Below are 21,801 nucleotides of genomic sequence, written 5' to 3'. Positions count from 1 at the left end.
TGAGGAACACTCCACATTCCACAAGACCCCATATGCCGAAACTTCTCCTCTTCACTAGTACACTCTAGTTCTTCCCTTTTTCCTTTTCTTATTTTTAATTAATTAATTATTAAAATAAAATTTAAAAAATAAAACAAAAAAGAGATGAGTGCATTTGGTTTTTACTTGGAAAGAGTCCCATAAAACTCCCCTTTTGGCCACACCGTCGATAAACTCCCTCAGTTGACCGACTTCACTTCCTCACCCCACCAAACAAACACCAAACTGAAACAATTTCCCTCTTTATAAACCCATTTCCCTTCTCCTTTTCCTCTTCACTCCTAATAAAAAAAAATCTGATTAAGCTATGGCCTTAGAAGCCCTCAATTCCCCCTCTTCTACCTTCCACCTCAATGACAAATCTCTTGATCATGACCCTTGGATCAAACGATCCAAGCGTTCCAAACGATCCGGAGTCGACTCCGACGACGAATACCTCGCCTTTTGCCTCCTTATGCTTGCCCGCGGTAGAATCCCAGATTCAGATTCTACCGCAGACGTTAAGTCATATTCTCCGTCTCCGTCTCCGTCTCCACCACTACCGCCAGTATTGAAATTGGCTTATACTTGTACTGTTTGTAGTAAAGCCTTTTCTTCCTACCAAGCCCTTGGTGGTCATAAGGCCAGTCATCGGAAATCCGACGGCAGCAGCGGTGGCGGCGGAGGAGAGAACGTCTCGGCGGTGATTTCTACCACCGTGTCTAGTTCTTCTGTTGGCGGCGGTAGGACCCACCAATGTTCTATTTGTCTGAAGTGTTTTCCTACGGGTCAGGCTCTTGGTGGTCACAAGCGACGGCACTACGATGGCGGTAGTGGTAATAACAGCAATAGCGCCACCGCTGCCGGTTCCGACGGTAACGGTTCCAGTCTTACGCAGACCCATCTCCGAAACTTTGACCTGAACGTCCCTGCCTCGCCGGAGTTGTGGCTTTCTGCCGGCGACCGACAGCAAAAAAGTCAAAGTCAAAACCAAAGCCAATACTCCGCTGAGCAAGAAGTGGAGAGCCCTCATCCGTTGAAGAAACCGAGGCTTTTGCTTCCGATGGAATGATTCCGATTCCGGCGACCCCAAATTCCTTTTTCTTCTCGATTATTTTTGGTTTGATTTATAATTGAAGATTAATTTGATACTGTGGCTGTACAGAGATCAGAATAGTCTTTTTTTTTTTTTTTTTGTTAAATGTATTTTGAAATTTTTAATTACTGAAGAGATAAGATTATTTTATTTATTTTCAACTTAGAGTAAATTCAATTATCTTCTGAAAAGGATGGAAAATGAGTTTAACTCTTAATTGACATGATGTTCTTCGAAGTTCAATCTTTTATCTTTGTAATTACTGTATTTGTATTAAAAAATATGATTTAACTAAACATAATATAATTGATATATATCGTTTTCTGAGATAGGAGGTTCAAATTCTTAACTCTATTGTTTTTTTGGTGGTTGATGGAGTAGAGGTGTTAGAAGTTGACTTTTCTCTAGCTAATTGTTGCAATAATAATAGACCTATTCTTTAATGTGAAAAAGGTTTTGGCCATTTTAAATTTGTTATATGTAATTATTGGTTTATTTACATTAATCTTTTGTAAATTTAATGTTTTTGTTTGTTTGTTATTTTTATTTGTTTTTATAGAAGATGTCTTAGCAGTAGGAGAGGCTTAACTAAAAGTATGAACATTAAATTAGTTACGTTATATAAACAAAAACGTAACTAAAACAATTAAGAATGAGGTCGAAGATTCGATTATTCATTTATGTAATTGTTATACTTCAGACAAAAAATATCATATTGATGAAAAAATGGTCGAAAGATTAGAAATTACTGGTATCCTATCTAAAAATATAGTTTTCGTCTGATACTGTCTAATTCACATATTTCTTATGGTTTTTCTTGACCTTAATTTTGTTTCTACACATTTTATTTTATTTTTTAAAAGTAAGGTAGTGGGATGGAAGAATGGTGAACTAATTTTTTTTATTTTTTTTATTTTTTAATTTAAGTTCTTGACTTGTTACTTAACTTAAAAATTTGTAATAATTTAATCATTATCATTTAAAAAAATTATTAATATAAGTGTTGGTTTTTATTGGTCAACATATATGAGAATTATATTATATGTTAAAATTATTTGTCATAATAAAGATTATATTATTACAAATTGAAAGGGTAGGAACTAAATTGGTATAAATTAAAGGCTAAATTGTTAATTAGTTTTAAACTTAAAAATGTTTTCTAACCAAAATTAATATACTTTTATTTTTATCTCTGGAATTTTTAAAAATATTACATTAGAAATAAGAAAATAGAGAATCAAGCAACTATGGGAGTACAAGTAGTATACATGTCTAGTTGACATTTCTTATCCAACATATGACACAAAATTTCAATTTGATATCCATTAGGGGTCCAAACTAATGAATATCTATCTTTAATTATTTAATATATAATTAATTAATTAATTAATTAGTTCATAAATTCAACTTATTCCCATTCCAATGAGCATCTATAGTTAATTATGATGAAGTTAATTTGTTCATAAATGTTGTAAGAGAGTTTTTCATTTAATCAATATTTTATTCGACAGAAAATTACACTTTTTACCTGGAATATTAGGAAATTATTTCAAATGGTAGAATTATTGAAAAATATTTACAATATATAACAAAAATTTAAAACTATCAATGATAGATGTTGATAAACAGTAAACACTAATAGACTTCTATCAGTGTCCATCAATATCACTAATAGACACTAATAGATCAACATCTATCATTGATAGTTATAAAATTTTGTTATATTTTATAAATATCTTGATTCATTTTTCTATATTTAAAAATAGCCATACGATATATTTATTTTTTTGTGATTATACTTAAAAGCTTAGTACTTATATTCTTATGTTTGTTTTAAATAAATTTATGAACTTCAAACTTTTTAATAACTCGTGAAATTAATTTTTTTAAAAAAGAAATTTTTAAATTTTTAAATTTATATTTAATAGATCTTTGAAATTTAAAAAATGTCCAATAAATCTCTAAATTTTGGATTGAGTATCTAATAAGATTTTTTTAACTTAAATTTTATTCAATAAGTCATTACTTTTTTTTTTTTGACTAAATAATAGGTGATTACATTTCAACATTTTAAAAAATTATAAACTTCTAAAATAAATATATAAAAAAACACAAATAATAAAGATTCTGAAATTAAAATTATATATAAATATATATATGAAGTGGAATGTTTAATTATGAGGTCTAGAAAAAACGCGGTGAAGTTACTTACAATGGGTGTGATTCTTTAACAACTCATAGACAGCAAAAAAGCAACGTGCATATAGTTTAATTATGTTCAGTTTCATTCTATTCATTTAAATATATATATTTTTCTTAGGGGAAAATTTTCAATTTTTTTTATTCATTTATATAGGATATGTTTTGTGTTTGACGACCACTCAAAATAACTTTTGAAATACTTTAGTATATTTTAAATATTTTTAATAAAAAATATTTTTTAAAAAAATACTTTTTTATTTAGACGATCTAAACAAACATCAAATCTACATCACCACATTTGTGGTACTAAAAAAAATGAATTACTACCTCACCAAAACTTAAGAAAATGATGGATAAAGTTTACATTGTATTGATTGGGTCAGATTAATAGTAGGGGTTCAAAAAGTAAACATATTTCAAAAGGTAAAGGTAAAGATGCGTTAAACCTTTTAAATAGTTAATGTATAAAATGTGTAATTTAATATTTGATATGAGCGCTCAGCTGTATGAAGTATATACTTTCAACTTCAATATTAGAATTTCAATTCTTTCTCCGAATATTGTCAATAATATGATATGATTTTGTCAAAATAATCAACAACTTACATAAAACATATATTACCAACTTTGAAACTAAGGTTTAGTTCCCTTCTTAAAAATGTTGGGTTTTATGCCATAAAACTTGTAGATAGTAAATGTAAATAATTGACCGTCATCAATAAAAAGTTATCGATGTTATTTCAATAAATGTTATTGATTGTGTTTTATTCTATTTTGTTCAAGATGAGATGGATGTTGAGGTCGTTATCCTGATTGTCACACTTTGTATTTGATACAAACGCAATGATCCACGCATTCGTGTAGGTGACATGCAAGTGAAGGTATCCTATGCAATGAGTTTACATAAGACTGGACCACGAAATAGTAACCACTAGATGTAACACCGTTGGCTAGTTAGGTTTCTATTTCAATAGGATGGATGACCTAGCAATTTAGTCTTAATCCTAAGTGTATTATGATTGTTCACGAAGGATTGTCCTTTGATTATATGAGTGAGAGTGACTAGTTTGCCGACTTAATAAGCATACCATTTTGAGGATAAGATTGAATGGAGAGCCGGAAACATAATAATACAAGATGGAATTCTCTCATTCCTGACTTTAGGGTACGTAGATGAGTGTTCCCTTAAGTGGTGTCTCCGGGGCTTGAACAAAGGGCCCTACCCTCTTACAAGTTTGAAAGAGGTTTCTGTTTAATGGTTGGACCATAAACATGTTGTTTATTAAAGGAGTATTGGTACTTAAGGATACAGAGGTAACCCAAGGGTAAGATGGTAGTTTGACCCAATTGGTGTTATGGACACTCGTGGAGGACTAACTTGTTATTGGTCTATATCCTAGACACAAAAATATATCTACAGTGAGAAGAGTGCAGTTGTGCGTCTTTAGTGGAATGTACCCACAGTTAACAAATATAGATTAATTTGGTTAATGAGTTTAACCAATTAATCTCATATCATAAAAGCTTCTGATTTGTAAGTCCACCAGGTCCCCTATTAGCTCACTGAAGGATATTAATGAGGAATGATTTGAATTGATCAAATCAATTGAGGAAATTGTATATTAATGTGATTAATATATTAATTATAGATGTGATCTATAATTTAAATTATTTAAATGAGATATATTTGAATGAGATTCAATTGTTAAATTTATATGAACAAGATTCCTAAAGAAATGTACACATATAAATATATGGTATTTATATATTTATTAACTCTATATTAAATATGATTTAATATAGTTTACTTAGTTGATTAATTAATTGTTAATTAATTGATTAAGAAATGATAGAGTGGTGGAAAGATATAAACATGTAATGTTTATATATATATTAATTAGTTAAATATATATTAAATTAGATTTAATATATGATTATTTAATTAATGTGACAATTAATTATAAGAGATTATTTAATTAATTGACATCAAGGGTAAAAAAGGAATTACTTACCCTTCTCCATGTAAATTTAGCTTATCAGCCCATTTAGGGCAAGAATTGTTTTTGTGAAAAAAATACCCTGGCCATCAAATTATATCCTCTCTACACTTTTTCTACAATCTCTCTACCTTTTCCTCTTCTAAGGGTTGGAGACCACTTATCCAATTCTTGGAATCCTAGAGAATAACAAGGTTATTCTTGTGGTAGTGTTGGTGATCGTTGAAAAGAAGTTCATGTGAAGAACAAGAGGAATTTCGAGAAGTTTGAGAGTCTACAAAGGTAAAAACTGTTCATCCCTTTGTTTCTTCCTTTATAAAGCGTGCTAAGTATGTTGTTTATTCTTTTATTCTTTGTTTTAACTTGTTTTTTTTTGTTTCATTTAAAATAGAAAACCGAATGCAAGCTGTCCTCATGCTTCTGCTCAGGATTCGATCCCTACAAAAAAAAAAAAAACATTTGAAATGATTTTATTAGTAATTTTTTTTATAGGTGTTAGCACCCAAAAGGTTACTTTGCTCAGCTTAATTTGCGATCATTGTGTTATTTAATGTATTTAATTTACTATTTTATGAGTCTCGGGCATCCAAGAGGTAGAACTGAGTATTAGGGAGAGCAACCGGTCAAATGAAAGAGGAAAATACAAAAACTACCCCAATGATTCTGGCACAACGATGCAATTTCCAAAAGGCATGCTTAGGCGATGAAGCGAGGAAGCGTCACAATGCTCCAGACAATGACAAAGGGCATGAGGTATGTCTGCATCACATCGCCACCCCGGACTGCGACACAATGCTATAAGCAGTGGGCTATCAGGGCGACAATGCCACGACGCTAGCCATTGAAATTTTATAAATACTCTCTTCCGATTTAAGTCAAATGATAGATTCTAATCGGGGATGGAAAATTTTCTTTCTCATTTCCCCATTTTCTCTACTTTTCTTTGTTCTTGGGCATTATTGATGATTATAAAGCTCATCTTGGACTGATTTTGTGGCTAAGGTGAATTTTTAGGTTAGGTTTAGGGGAAACCCATGGATTGATTGTAAGGATTTTATCCTTAATCTATATTTCTCTTTGATTTTTTTGTGATTCATAATGGATAATAATTTCTATGCTTAGAATGTATGTTTGATGTGGCCAATCTTCATATGTCTTTTTGTTAGGCTAGATACAACTACATCTATGTGTATGAATCTCAATAGGATAAAGGTTAAAGCATGCTTGGGTGTGGATTTTAGGTTGTCTAGACAATCCTTTCACAACATTGCATAATTAATCCATTCAAGAACATAATCAATTAGTAACTTAGGGCTACTTGAGTTAATAATTGTCTTAATTGAACCCAATAAACTTAATGCGGTTGTTCATCTGTTATGGATGCTATCGAACCTAAACAATTGAGAAGTTAGCCTAATTTTACTTAGGGTAAGATTTCTCTGGAAGTTATCGAACCTAGTTAATTGAGCATCTGGTTTAATTAAGTATTAATTAGTAATTTGGGCGCTTGACTCGGCTCTCCGAGCAAGTAAACTAAGCGCATTAATTCAAGAGAAACAATCCTTAGTAGTCCTATAATTAATTGAGCATGAGGTGGATCCTAAGTCATAAGCTAGACGTTTTTACTTTTCTTATATTTAATTTTCTTGAATTTATATTCCTGCGTTTATTTTTCTCACTTTAATTCTCAACCACTCCAAAATCCCTTGTTACCGCTTTAGTTAGAGAATCTAACTAGTTCAAAACTACATTTGCACTTCCCTGCTGATCGTCTCGATCTTGCTACTTGTACTAGGCATCCTCCAACCTGTCAATAGGGATTAGAGATTGGGAGTGCATTTTAAAAACTTGATGTTGTTGTCATTTTCTTAATAAAAATATAACAATTTTGTTAAATTATTATAAGAAATAACCAAACCTTTATTCAGTACAGACGCCATTAGTTCATGATTATGGTTTTATAATTTATTATATTAAAATTAATACATAATTTAGTGCATACTTGATATATGGTGAGATCTTGAATTGAAATAATATTATAAACTTGACTTTGTTTGGAGGAAAATATACTAAAGTTTTGAACATGAACACAACATTATCTATTTATATGCTGAAGATTCATAATACAAATAAAGAAATCATTTTGGGGTTTAGGGTTTTTAGAGTATTTGATGGGTGTGTGTTGGAGACAAATCCAAGTGGTTCATGTTCATCCATTCACATGTTTGGAAAAATAATTGCTTTCCATTTGCTCTTATTGGAAAATTATAATTTCTTTTAGGGCCAAATTATAATTTTAATATTGGTAAAAAATTGAGAAGTTCAATTTTTCTAATCTAAAATTTTGAGAGTGTAATTACAATTACAACTATAGTTGAAAGATAGTTTTATAATTTTCTATTAACATTTTTTTCTATAAAAAAAAAATCGTGTTTGTGTACGAATTTCTAAATATTAGTTTTTTCTTTCCATATCTATATATATAAAAAAAAACCTAAGTTAAATTCTAAAATAAGTTATAGAAAATTACAAGCTTCAAAAAAGCACAACTTGATCGCTAGATCATATGTTTAATTAGTTTCTTTATAAATAAGTTGTAAGATGTAAATTGTTTAATTAAGATGTGACTCCAACATGTCGAGTTGAATAAGCCTGCACACATCGATCGAGAGTAAGGTCAGCCAAACAGACAACTTGCATGTGTGTGTAAACACCACCACCCTGTGATTTGTTAACTACTATGCATTAGTTTAAACTTTAAAATATATGGATCAAATACTCCCATTGATACGAGATTCTATTTATAGGTTGTCACTGTAGTTGAAAATAAGTCACCTCTATTTATGCATCAACTGTCTCATACTCTCACCTTGTTCATATTTACCTATTAATATTTATTTAATAACTATTTAAAGCACGATTAAAACCTTAGTTTTTTAATATAAATTAATTTGATATTTTCAAAGAGTGAAAATGACAAAAGAAATAATCAACAAAAGAAAACAATATTTTCTCATTGTTTAAATTATCTTTTGGTATCTACATCCTTTGCGTGTAGGTGGAAGAAATATGCCATTTTTCTTTGATATAATGTTAATTAATAAACTCATGATTTCAATTATCTTTAAATAAACGTGTAATCAACTGTTAATTTGGTGGAATTTACACGTTTTTTTATAAAAAAATTAATTTGGAGCCTAATTTAATTTATATGTACCTTTTTATTACAATGATCTCGTTGGAATACCTTTTTTCCCCTATTTCTTTTTAAAATGTTGTATATACATTTTGATATAGAAGATTAATAGTACTAGAAAATTTTGCTATCGATATTCACATTTTAAATGGTACATCTTACCTTTCACAGTACACATTCAAAGTTATTTTTATCTTAAAATATCTAAAAGACACGCTATGATTCAAAGTATGTTAATGAATTTCATTAAGTTAGAATAATTTTTTTAGATCCAACTTAATTATTTAAATTAAAAATTTGTCAATAAAAAAATAGTTCACCTAAACGATGAATTTAACTCAATTCAACTATCAATCACTATTTAATTTGGTTAAGTTGCTTTGGATTATCTGTCGTAATTTTTAAAACTTTAATGAAAAATAGTGAAAATGTTTATTTACTTGTTTTCAATCATACGTATAATGTGATTAATCTTTTTAACATATAACAAATTATACTCATCAAAGTAAGTATGACTCAATTGACAAATTACTTTTTAGCAACTAAGAATATATGTGAATCGAATTCCCCTTCTTTCATTAAACTAAATAAAATAAAATATGTGTATGGTAATGGATTTAAAGTTATTTATGGTTACCTACTAAATACTATTTGAATATAAATTATTATTAATTAATTTTTAAACAGGTTTTATGTTAAAAGATTTGTATGATCACTATTTTATAATACCATATAATTTATAAATACATATTTTAATTTGACAAAAAAATACCATCAAATCCTATATTTATTAACTTTTCTTAATATTTTTATTATGTAGTTATGCATTTTAAAATATTAAGTTCAAAATCTTGATTAAAAAACATAAAAATAAAAATAAAAATAAAAATATCATTATTTAAATTTGCATTATTTAGATGTAAAGCCCGAGTTGATCCAATGGATTGTATGAATAAATCGACAACACAATTGAATGAGAAGGATCGTTCTCATAATAACGAACTTGTAAAATGAATCTATTTATCATAAAGAGACCTCTTCAAGGGTTATTATAACTTTCTTTATAGCTCACCACATGTACGCTCGAAGTATGACTAGAATCATTTTTTCCCACTAATTATTATAACAAAAACCCATTTTTAACTACAAAAAATTTCACCTTTTCCCATGCAAAAAAAAAAAAAAAAAAAAATCGGGCAAAATATTAAAAACATCGGGATAGGTTATGCCAACACATTTTTTTGCATTGGCATAATTGTTGTCGTATCTATATCGGGAGAAGTTCCTCTTGACAAAAACTATTTTCGTCGGCATAAATACCATTTTTGGCAACGCAATTGTTTGCGTCGGCATATGTGTTTTTCCAACAAAATACAATTTGTGTTAGGAAAAACATAGTCTTAAACAACAAAATTTCAATTCAATAGATAGATTTCTACCGTTTATTTGCATCGGTATAAGTTGTTTATAGTTTTATATATTTTTTGTAACAATTAAATAACCAATTTTTTATTTTCTTAATATCTAATTATGCACAAACAAAAATAAATCTTCAAACAAATCAATTGAGGATAAATATAACAAAAGTAAGCTTATATATTTAAAAATAAGACTAATATTCAATACACAAGCTATAAAATTCTACGAAAAAAAACTACAGTTAAATTTGAACTTTTTTTACTTCTTGCAAATCCCCTATACAAAAAAAGTTTAATCTTCTCTAAGCCAAAAATATCCTAAGCCAAAATAAGTGAGATACTAAATCAAACTAAGTAATCATCTCACAAAATCTTCTCGCAATCTCAAAAAAAAAAATGATCTTTAAGAATTTACACGAACAACCTAAAATAGGAAAAACAAATATTATTAAAGATTTTTTTTAAAATCAACAAAGAAAAATGTACAAAAAGATCTTAACAATCACACAAAGACTTAAACAAAATGTTTAAGATGATTACGAGGAATGATCCATCTCTCAAGCTACAAACATATCGTCAATATTCATAATTAAAATATGAACATCACAAACAACCATTTTACTATCTAAAAAGTGATTAAAATGGTTATAATTAAGACGTGAACCCGTCCTCCACGTTACGCATGTCGTAAATCCACTTAAACAAATAGACAAACGCCCTTTAAACCTCCACAACTATTGGATCCCTATAAATAAACCAAGAACTTATTCCTTTAAAGTCCACAATTAGACTTCAAGATAATCTAAAACATAATTACAACATATACATCTCTCTCCCCTCCCAAGCTACGAACGTGTTCATATAACTCAACTCTCAAATCCCTACAAATAAATCCAAGAACAAAGTTCCTTTAAAGTGCACAATTAAGCTTCAAGAGAATCTAAAAAACAATTACAACATATACATCCTCCTTTCCCCTAAGCTACGAATGTTTCCTTGTTCCACCTAAACGTCATTTAAACTACAAAGTGGCAACAAGTACATTAAAACATACATATTTAAAGTGGCTACCATAACTGCAGGATAGCCACAAAACAAACAAATGAAGTTCCTAAATCTACTAAAACGCTAATATTTGAAGTGTCTACTATAACTGCATCATAGCCACACAACAACCAAATTAAGTTTCTAAATCCACTAACCAAAAACTGAAAGTTGTCATAACGTACTTAGTTGTTCAAAGGTCCATCCCTTGCTTTTGTTGTGCAGCTAACTGTCTTATGATTTCAATCAATTGATCTTGAAAACCCGAAACTATTGACTTCAACATGGCATTTTCCTCCTTTAAGCTTGTCATCTCTACCTCAAGCTTTTCATACTTATTCCCAATATTTTTCTCAATTTGTGAGGAAGATGTAGCTAAATTGGATTTTGGGTTCCATCCAAGAGTGTGGTCTGGTCGTTTTTCCAGAACCCGTTCACAAATAATTTCCTCCGTTGTTGGTTCAATCTCATCTTGTGATGATTTTCTAATATGCTCTTGCATTACCAAATGAATAAAGCATATCTAACTTTTGGCTATATGAAGGAGATATTCCATTATCTCTAAGTTTTGGCCTTTATGATAAGAACAAGAGAGAAATAAATACATTTCTAGTGTTCCTTCTTACTTTACAGAAGGGTTAGATTGCGTTCAGCATCTGACAAGAACATTAGTAAGGAAAAATGGTCAAATATTTATGATTGTGAACCTTTATTGATAAAAGCTAAATAAATGAAGCTAAAGGGTCAAATGTTTTCCATTTACTAATTTTTTTTCAAAGTTTTCATTTTTCCTCACAATCTTTTTAATCAATCAAACAAAATGACTCTTTACTAGAGTTTTTTTTAGATGATATGATATTAAATTTACCTTTACCTAGCAAGTAAAAAGTGTGAAATTTAGTTAATTTGCTTTAAACCCTTAGCAATTCCATTTTAAAACTTAAAACATATTATATCCATAAAAAGGAAAGATTAAACTTCAATATTAATAAATGAATCTCATATACAAAATTAAAACCAAAATACACAAATAATTCATCCTTCATTATCCATATCCATATACAAACCAAAGATGGAAGAACAATTTCATTCATAAACAAATGAATATCATAATTCCAATCTGAAACAAAACCCCGTATCAGAATAATAACACAAACACAACCTATGAATAACATTTATTAGAAAAAGTAAAGAGAAGAAGAACCAACTAGTATGTGCGATAGTAGTGTGCAGTGGTCGTGTGTGACGGCGTGCGAAGGTAATGTACGTTGACGTTCGGTGTTGGAACGATGGCCGTTTGTGTAAAAATATGGAGGGGAAAGGGAAAATAACAGGGAAAGGAAGAATAGGGGTGGAGGGGGGAGACGGAATAGGAGGCGCGGGGGGAGAGGGTGGAGAGGGGACGAAATAGTAGGCATCGGGGACGGAAGAGTAGGCATTGGGGGTGGAGGGGATAAAAGAGGAGGTGCGTGGGGGTGGAAGGGGGATGGAAGAGGATGTTGGGTTTTATGTCCTAAAACTCGTGGTATGTAAACAATGGAGCTTATTCTGAAAATTCAATAAAGGTGTTAGTGAATAGATCTATTGTTTGAATAGAAATCCAATAAACCTAAAAGTTCATTGACTATTGGATGAGTACTTGAACTTTATGTGGAGACATAAAGGTGGATCAGGTTCGAGTAAATAGTCAAAATGATCTATAGTACATGGATAAGATTGGGTACCTTATTTTGGTAACACTATTGGATACGACCTGCTCTGTAGTTGTTACAAGAAGTTGTAAAGTGCTACAAACGATGATCCTAATTCATTCATGTTGGACATGAGGAGTGAGAGGAGCATCAGGAGTGGAGGGGACGGAAGAGGAGGTGCGTGGGGTGGAAGGGGGATGGAAGAGGATGTTGGGTTTATGTCCTAAAACTCGTGGTATGTAAACAATGAAACTTATTCTGAAAATTCAATAAAGGTGTTAATGAATAGATCTATTGCTTGAATAGAAATCCAATAAACCTAAAAGTTCATTGAACTATGGATGAGTACTTGAACTTTATGTGGAGACATAAAGGTGGATCAGGTTCGAGTAAATAGTCAAAATGATCTATAGTACATGGATAAGGTTGGATACCTTACTCTGGTAACACTATTGGATACGACCTGCTCTGTAGTTGTTACAAGAAGTTGTAAAGTGTTACAAACGAAGTGATTCTAATTCGTTCATATTGGACATGAGGAGTGGGGGTGTCCTTGTGCAAAAGAGTTTGTATAAGATCGAACCATGAAATGAGTCACTCTTACTTTATAACGTTGTTTACTATTTAAGGTTAAGTTACAAGTTTAGTCCTTACACTTTCAAATTTGTGTTTATTTCATCTCTTAAACTTTCAAAATTGTTTAATAGGTCATGAATTTTCAAATTTGTATTTAACAAGTCTCTAAACTATAAAACTTTCAATATCTAATAGATCCTATATATAATCATTATTTTAAAAGTAAATGTGTGTTGATTAGATATAGATTTTAATTGTTAAAATATATATATAATTTTAAATTTTATGTATAATAAAAAGCTAAAATTTCAATCTTATATTTAATAGATAGGTAAATTTTAAATAGTATTGAAAATTTAAGAATCTATTAAACACGTTTAAAAATTTAGGACTAAATAAGTCGACATCTAAATACTAAATTTAATTTAACCTATTGTTAATTTTCTATTTCAAGTTTGGGTAGAGAGATGTCAAACGCACATAAGCACCAGCTTCAATGCGTTTGGGATTACTTTTTCTCAAGTCTAATGATGAGTGCACATCTAAAGAAAAAGTTGTAGATTTTTTTTATTAAATAATTAAAAGTTATATTATTTAATTCATTTCAAATATTATACCAAATAATATATTCTTATCATTGAAGGCCATCACTTCATTTAGGTAGATATTTAATTATTGGCTAAATTATAGAAAATACCTGAAGTTTGAATTTTATAAATAAAATATTTTTGAATTTCTGAAAGTTTCAACAAAAATTTTATGCTTTCAATATATATTTTTAAAAAAATGAAAAATGTTAGCTTAAATAATTTAGATCTATATTAAAAAGATTGACTCTAGGATCATTCATGCTAAATTTCCAAGAATAAATAACATACCAGATTCCATTAAGATTGATGATAGCTTCAAGATGACAATAACTTTGAGATGATTATTGTTTTCCTTAACTAAAACTCTGAATGCCCTTGGTGGGATCTCTCTTTAAATAAGATTTAAGAAAGAATGAGTGGTTATTGTTTTGGTATATTGGGGACTATAGCCCTAAGATCTCTTTATATACTAGTTCAATTAAGGTTCCCATTTAACCCTAATTAACTAGAAATGAGCTTCTACCCATTAAGTTCATACTCAATTAAGAATCCAATGCCTTAATTAATTAGATCACATAATATGACTCAATCTACATAAAATAACCCAATGTGATAAAATATTAATCCATATACGTAGCCCATACTTTAATTATATGTATTATTATTTAAATATGTCTAACAATCTCTCATTTGGGTTATGTCTGTGTACCTGATATAATTAAATCACCTAAACCTTAAGTGCGCATAATTAGGTTATTTTAATAATAGAATTCCCCTTTAGTTCAATCTGGTCCATCTCCTGTATTAGCAAGAAATCAAGACGACTTTCGTCACTAAATAAACCTTCTTTGATCACCAATTCCAATACATTCAATGACATAGATCAAGTATGGATGGATAACATGGAAACTACATGTTAAGTGATCTAGATCATGCCTGTTTCCAACTGGTCCAAATTCCTTAGTGAGATCGTTCTTAAAAACTTTATGCTAAACCGCATGCATGATAAACAAGTTCAGATAATAAGACAAAAACCATCAACTGTATTCTATATAGAAAATAAATAAAATAAGGTCAAAGAACATCCTCCATAACAAACTCCCACTAAACAATGGAATTAGAAAAGTGACTAACACCCATGTGAGCAACATGCTCATAAAAAACTTTAGGTGGTAAACCTTTAATCAATGGATCTGCCACCATAGAGTTTGTTTCTATGTATTCTATCGAAATTTGACCATTTTTTAGCTCTTTCTTTAACAACCAGAAACTTCACGTCTACATGTTTTGACTTTGTATTACTTTTGTTGTTGTTAGAATACATCACTGCCAGCTTATTGTCACAAAATAATTTAAGTGGTCTTTCTATGCCAACCACTATACGAAGTTCAGTAACAAAATTTCGTAATCATATTCATGATTGGATGCCTCATAACATGCTATAAACTCCACAACCATGGTAGAAGAAGTCATAAGTGTTTGTTTAACACTTTTCCAAGATACAACTCCTCCAGCCAACATAAAGATATAGCTTGAAGTGGATCGCAAAGTGTCTTGGCATCTAGCATAATCGGAATTAGAATACCCAATGATCTCCAAAACTTCTGATCTCCGATAAGTGAGCATATAATCTTTTATTTTCTGTAAATACCTTATAACCCGTTTGACTGCTTTCTAATGATCCATCCCCAGGTTGCTCAAATATCTACCTAACACTCCAACTATGAACGCAATATTTGGACGCATACATACTTGGATGTACATTAGACTTTCGACAATCGGTGCATAGGAAACCTTCTGCATCTCCTTAGTCTAGAGTACAGTCTTGAGGCATTGACCTAAATGAAATTTATCACCTTTAGGGACCGGTGTATCTCCTGGTGCACAATTTTTCATGCTAAATCTACTCAAAATCTTTTCAATATAGTTCTTTTGTGACAATCTCAAAATACCTTGAGAATGATCTTGCAGTATTTCAATTTCTAATATAAAAGAAGCATCACCAAGATCTTTCATCTCAAAATTCCTTTTGAGAAACCTCTTAGTCTCATGCAATAAACCTACATTATTACTTGCTATGAGTATGTCAACGACATATAATACTAGAAAGATAGATTTACTCCCACTGAACTTGTGATATACACAATCTTCCATTATATTCACCTCAAAACCAAAGGAGGTAATTTGTGATACCATTGACGAGAGGCTTTCTTGAGATCATAGATGGATTTCTTCAATTTGAACCATAAAATTTGAATTACTAGATACAAAGTTTTCTGGTAATTGTCTCATCAATGTTCCCATTGAGAAACACAACTTTTACATCTATTTGGTGTAGCTCTAAATCAAAGTGAGCTACAAATACCACGATTACCCTAAAAGAGTATTTCGATGAAATCAGAGAGAAAGTCGCCTTCCTTTTGAGTAAAACTCTTTACAACAAAACGAGCTTTATATCTTTCGATATTATCGTGCATATCTCTTTTGGTTTTAAATATCCATTTACAACTTATGGTTTTCACTCCTGATGGTAATTCAACAAGTTCCCAAACGTCATTATCTTTCATAGATTTTATTTCCTCTTCCATGGCATTGAAAAGATACGCAAGTATCCATTGCAGAAAAGATTGCATCTGAATTTTAATTTTACATAACGCACAAAGAATATATGCGATGGAAACAGAATACATATGATCAATTTGAAGGAACTCTTAAACAAGAGAACCATTGAGCGGAAGCAGATCGTTCCAAATCCCATTATGAATATCATCAATCAAATTTAAATTTAAATTCACCAATATATCAATCAAATTTAAATTTAAATTTACCACATTATCAATCAAATGTAAATTTAAATTCACCAAAATATCAATCAAATTTAAATTTACTACATTATCAATCAAATTTAAATTTAAATTCACCAAAATATCAATCAAATTTAAATTTACTAAATTTGTCGAATAAAATCCATTTAACCCCAATTAGGGCTTTAAAAAAGTCCCAATTTTTGGTCAACTTTCGCAACAATTGCGCCTAGGGAATTTGACGCACAAAATATGACAAAAGTAGCACCCTACACAGAAACCTCTCCATTTTGCACTTCGAATCTCGATTTTCACTTCTGTTTGGAGTCTTTTTCATAAAAAAAAAAAAAATGCCACAATGAAAATGACTTACAAGACTTGATTAACAAACAATTTGCCCAAAAAGCAGGTCCGAACAATGATCGAATCATCATTAAACTATAAATCTATGATGCCAGAAACTGAAAATATCTATTATGCAAACTTCAAACTTTTCTTTACCGAATAATTGAATCATAAACAATGATAAAAGATTAAAAAAAATCTGACAATCTAACATAAAATTCATGCTCTAATACTTGTTAGCATAAATACTTCATATCTATATTAAATAAATTAACCTTATGATCATTCATGCTAAATTGCCAAGAATAAATAAAATACCGGATTCCATTGAGATTGATGATAGCTTCAAGAGGACAATAACTTTAAGATGACTATTATCTTCCTCAACCAAAACTCTGAATGCCCTCAGTGGAATCTCTCTCTAGATGAGATTCAAGAAAGACTTAGTGCTTATTATTATGGTATATTGGGGACCATAACTCTAAGGTCTCTTTATATACTAGTTTAATTAGGGTTCCTATTAAACCTTAATTAACTAGGAATGAGCTTCTACCCATGAAATTCAAACTCAATTAGAAATCTAAGGTCTTAATTAAGTAGATCGCATAATATGACTCAATCTAATAAAATAACCCAATGTGATAAAATATTAATCCACATACATAGCCCATACTTTAATTATACGTATTATTATTTAAATGTGTCTAACAAAAAAGCGTTAGATTATAGATTGAAGTAGAAGAAAAAAGAAAATATGGAAGAGACATGTGATCTATGAAGTGTACATGAACAATTTCTGTTTTTATACTAATAGTAAAAGATTTTTTATTCTTTTAAAAGAGTAAAGGAGATTAATACAACTTTTGAAAATTTTCGAATACTTTTAAAATGTGGTACTATGGCAAACATATTTCTTAACATTAATTTTTAAGTTTAGGGTATTAATTACACATTTAATGTTAAGATGTATTTTTTAAATAAAAAGTTAACAATTTTCATTTAAAAACTAATGGTAATTATTATTTTTTAAAACTTTTTCTAATTCGAGAGTATTATTGAAACTTTTAAAAATTCTGTAAAAAATAGGTTTGACTTTGGTAAACGTAGACTTAAAGAGGGAATAAAATATAGCCCGTGAAATATCGAGATTATTTTTTACAGAACTTTTAACATATTAGTAATGTCAACATTATTAACAGTAGAGTCTAACAACATTAAATAATTATTTATGAAGCAAACTTATTCAAAATGACTTGTATGCATTAACAAATGGAGTAATGACTAGATAAATTAAATTGGCAAACACATAAGGAATTTTCTTTCCTTGAACAACATAAATTGTTATGTGAGAGTTTGAATTTTCAACGATAAGAAGAAATATATACTAGTTTCCAATTACCATTAAATTAGGTTTTGTTTGACACACGAGGTCTATTTCAATGATAAGAATATTAACAAATGATGGTTTAAACCTAGCCAAATGTATCCATAAATCTCATACTATAACTATAAGATAATGAAAGTAGATGGAATATTGACTAGTAGAAGTACATTATTATCCACTTCTAATAAAAGGATTGACCTTAACTTGTATACTTTAAAGTTGTGTTACTCTCTTTTAAATAATAGACTTTTCTATGGTTTTTGGTGCTTGATAGTGCCCATTCTTTAATCATAATAAGCATACTAACAAACAAATGTTGGGAGGATAATACATAGAATTAATTTATACAATTGGTCTCCTCCAAAATAAAATTTCTTTAAAATGTTGGTTAGTTTTGTTAGGGTACTTTGGTTGACTAAGTTCAGTAATAAGAGAGACATTCCAATTTGGCAGGCTAATTATAATTGACCAAGAATACTTGGAAAAATGAGGGGTATGGAAGTTTCCTTTTGTATTTTGATTGGTACATTTAATTGATTAATTCAAGTGGTAGAAGGCCAAACCCATCATTATAATACCATTCTTTTTTCTTCTCTTTTGGACATTCACATTAACATTTGATTGGTTCCCACCATTTTGCTTAAACACCCCAATAATCAATTACAATGTAATTTATATGAGTTTGATATTCCTACTCTAACAATCGTGGAAGGTGGAAATTTGAAATTTTTACTATTTTTTAATCAAAAGATACTGAATTACAATAAAGAGAAGGAGATCTCATAATATGAGGTTAAGACATAAACAAAATACGATCACAAAAATTTCAAGACAAGACAAAGAAAACAATCATGCACACCAAAAACAAAAATCACACAAGTCAAGAAAACATATCCTCTTAATAGAAGCTTCAAACAAAACAACAGATGGAGTGAGTTGACAAACCGCCTCAGATGAGTGCAAGGTAGCCTCGTAGATTGAAAGTTACACTCTCTAAATTTGATAGATAAAAGCACATCAAGCTACTCTTTAAACATTTAACCTCAAAAATTAAACCTTTTCACTTTTTGGCTAGAATAAATGCATTAATCATCTGTGTTACATAACATGTTCAGTTTTTGTTATTAAACATAACCTCCATAAACGTTAACCAATATATCAACTCCTTCCTTTACTAAGTCAATCTTTTCTTAAACATAAATAAGATCCATATTTTTATTATTTTTTTTATTTTTTATTTAAAAAAACAGGTTCATAGTTGAATACAGAAAGAAGTAAACTCATAAATTGTATTACCTTTTGCAAGAAATACATTTTACATCAATTAAGAGTAAATTGGGCCAAAAGGTCCAAAGGAAGAAGGTATGGGCTTGAAACCTCTCGTGGATCCAGTCTGGCCCAATCAGAATTGGGCCGAGTTCAAGGCCCATAACAGCTGTAGTACACGATAGCATCTTCCAATAGGGAGTGGCTAACTTAAGCGGATCCTCATCGGCGACATTCTGCCACCATCACCGAAAAGCGCGTGTATACAACGCGCTTCCATCTGCCTGCTTAGAGTAGGCCGTACGGCTGGCCAGGTAGCATTTTTCGGAGGCGGTAAATAATATTATATTATATTAATATAATAAAAAACGAGAATATTAATTTACACTATTGACCTTTACTGTTATATCAATTAGGGGTGTTCGTGGAATAGATTGAGTTGGATTGGGTTGGGTTGGAGTACATTTTAGGCCCAACCTAATTGCTCGGGTTATAAATTTCTTCAACTCCAATAATCCTTAATAGAAAATGAACTTAAACCAACCCAAACATAAGCAAAATTTTGATTTAATTATTTTCATATTGATGAAAATTTTCTTTCCAAAGTATTAAAAACTATTTTTAAGAGTTATTGGAGAATAAATAATTCAAAAAAATAATAAAATTAAAATAAATATATGTATATATACTTGTATCAGAAGTTAAAAAAATAAAATTTTAAGTTAATAATAAGTTCGGGTTGGTTTGAGTTATTTGAGGTGAATCTATGAATTAACTTAATCCATAAAATTTTTCATTTATTTGAATTCAATCCAACTCAAATGAGTTGATAACCCAACCCAAACTACACGGATTGGGTTGGGTTGATTGGTTTTTTCAGGTCATTGAATTTTTTTTAATCAATTTAAACTATAAACTAATAATTATATTAATTTAAATCATAAACATATAATTGTACAATATATCAATCTACACCTTCACTATATTCTATTTGGATAAACATCTTAGTGAAATTTATAATTTTATCAATTTAACCCATAAATTATTATAAATTAATCAATTTAGACTCAATACTCATTAAATTACTGATTTAGTTTATGAAGTTTCAAAATTTTATTAAATAGATTTAAACTTAAAAAATTTCTAATATGTCTCTAAAATGTAAAAACTATACTTTTTATTTTTGTTCTTCACAATGGGTAAGTTGAAATATTTTCTTTTCCTTTGAAGTCATTTACAACATCCAATTTTGTATACAATACATTTATGATATATATTTTAAAATTTTAAAAATTAAATGACGTTGAATATAATTTTTGTTTAATATAAGATTGAATTTTCTCTAACGAGATTTAAACTTTTGATTTTATACCTAATAAATCTGTGAATTTAATAATATTAAATATGTATTTTTAATTCAATAAATTTTAGGTGAGAGATCAAACTTTCTACCTTTGAAACGATAAATAAGTATTTTATCTATTCGGCTAATTCTAATATTGGCGAAATCGTCTGATTCTGACACAAAAATGGTTGGAAAAGATGGTATCATAATATAATTAAATTAGAAAAGAATAAGTGTGTGAGTACCAAATTCACTTGAAATAATAAATTACTTTTTGTCTAAGTTTTCACTCATAATTTATAGATGTTCAAGTGGATTAATTTAATTTTAATTAGGGTAAAATTAATTCAATTTAAAGGTAAAAGAATTTAATTCTCCAAAAAAAAGAAATTCATTGCTGCCCCTCTCTTTAAACATTTCTCTTTTTTTCTTTCTTTTATTATTATCTTATTATTTATTGTAGTATTTTTAACAATAGAAAAATTAGGGAAACTATTTACACAAAATAGTAAAATTGCAATTCTCTTTTAGTAAAAGTTGATTTCAGAAGGTATCTATCAATGATTGACTAAGGTAGTAGTTAACTACCCACATTTTAATATATGAATATATATGTATGTATATATTGAATTTAGTGAATTAAGTTTACATTCCACTCTATTATACATACTTATGGAAGCTTTATTTTCCCTCTAATGTTGATGTATTGAATTTCAGCGGGGGTTTTTGGAAGTCGATGAAGTACTTGGTTTGTCCACGTAAAATCCAACAACAAAGAGGACTTGGGAAAAATCGTATCTATAATGGAGAGTATTGTTTAGAGGTACTA

At 29.5% G+C, this 21,801-nt stretch overlaps 1 protein-coding gene across 1 annotated transcript; it reads left to right on the top strand.

The window, feature by feature from the left end:
• Window positions 1-200: 200 nt before the first annotated feature.
• On the top strand, window positions 201-1,351 carry LOC120077531 (zinc finger protein ZAT10). Its single transcript, XM_039031442.1, has one exon. The coding sequence runs from the start codon at window positions 347-349 to the stop codon at window positions 1,088-1,090; it is 744 nt and encodes a 247-aa protein (XP_038887370.1). The 5' UTR covers window positions 201-346; the 3' UTR covers window positions 1,091-1,351.
• The last annotated feature ends 20,450 nt before the right edge of the window (window positions 1,352-21,801 follow it).

The sequence above is a fragment of the Benincasa hispida genome, chromosome 5, assembly GCF_009727055.1.
Source record: "Benincasa hispida cultivar B227 chromosome 5, ASM972705v1, whole genome shotgun sequence".
Lineage (NCBI taxonomy): Eukaryota > Viridiplantae > Streptophyta > Magnoliopsida > Cucurbitales > Cucurbitaceae > Benincasa > Benincasa hispida.
This window is presented reverse-complemented; position numbering and strand designations above follow the sequence as displayed.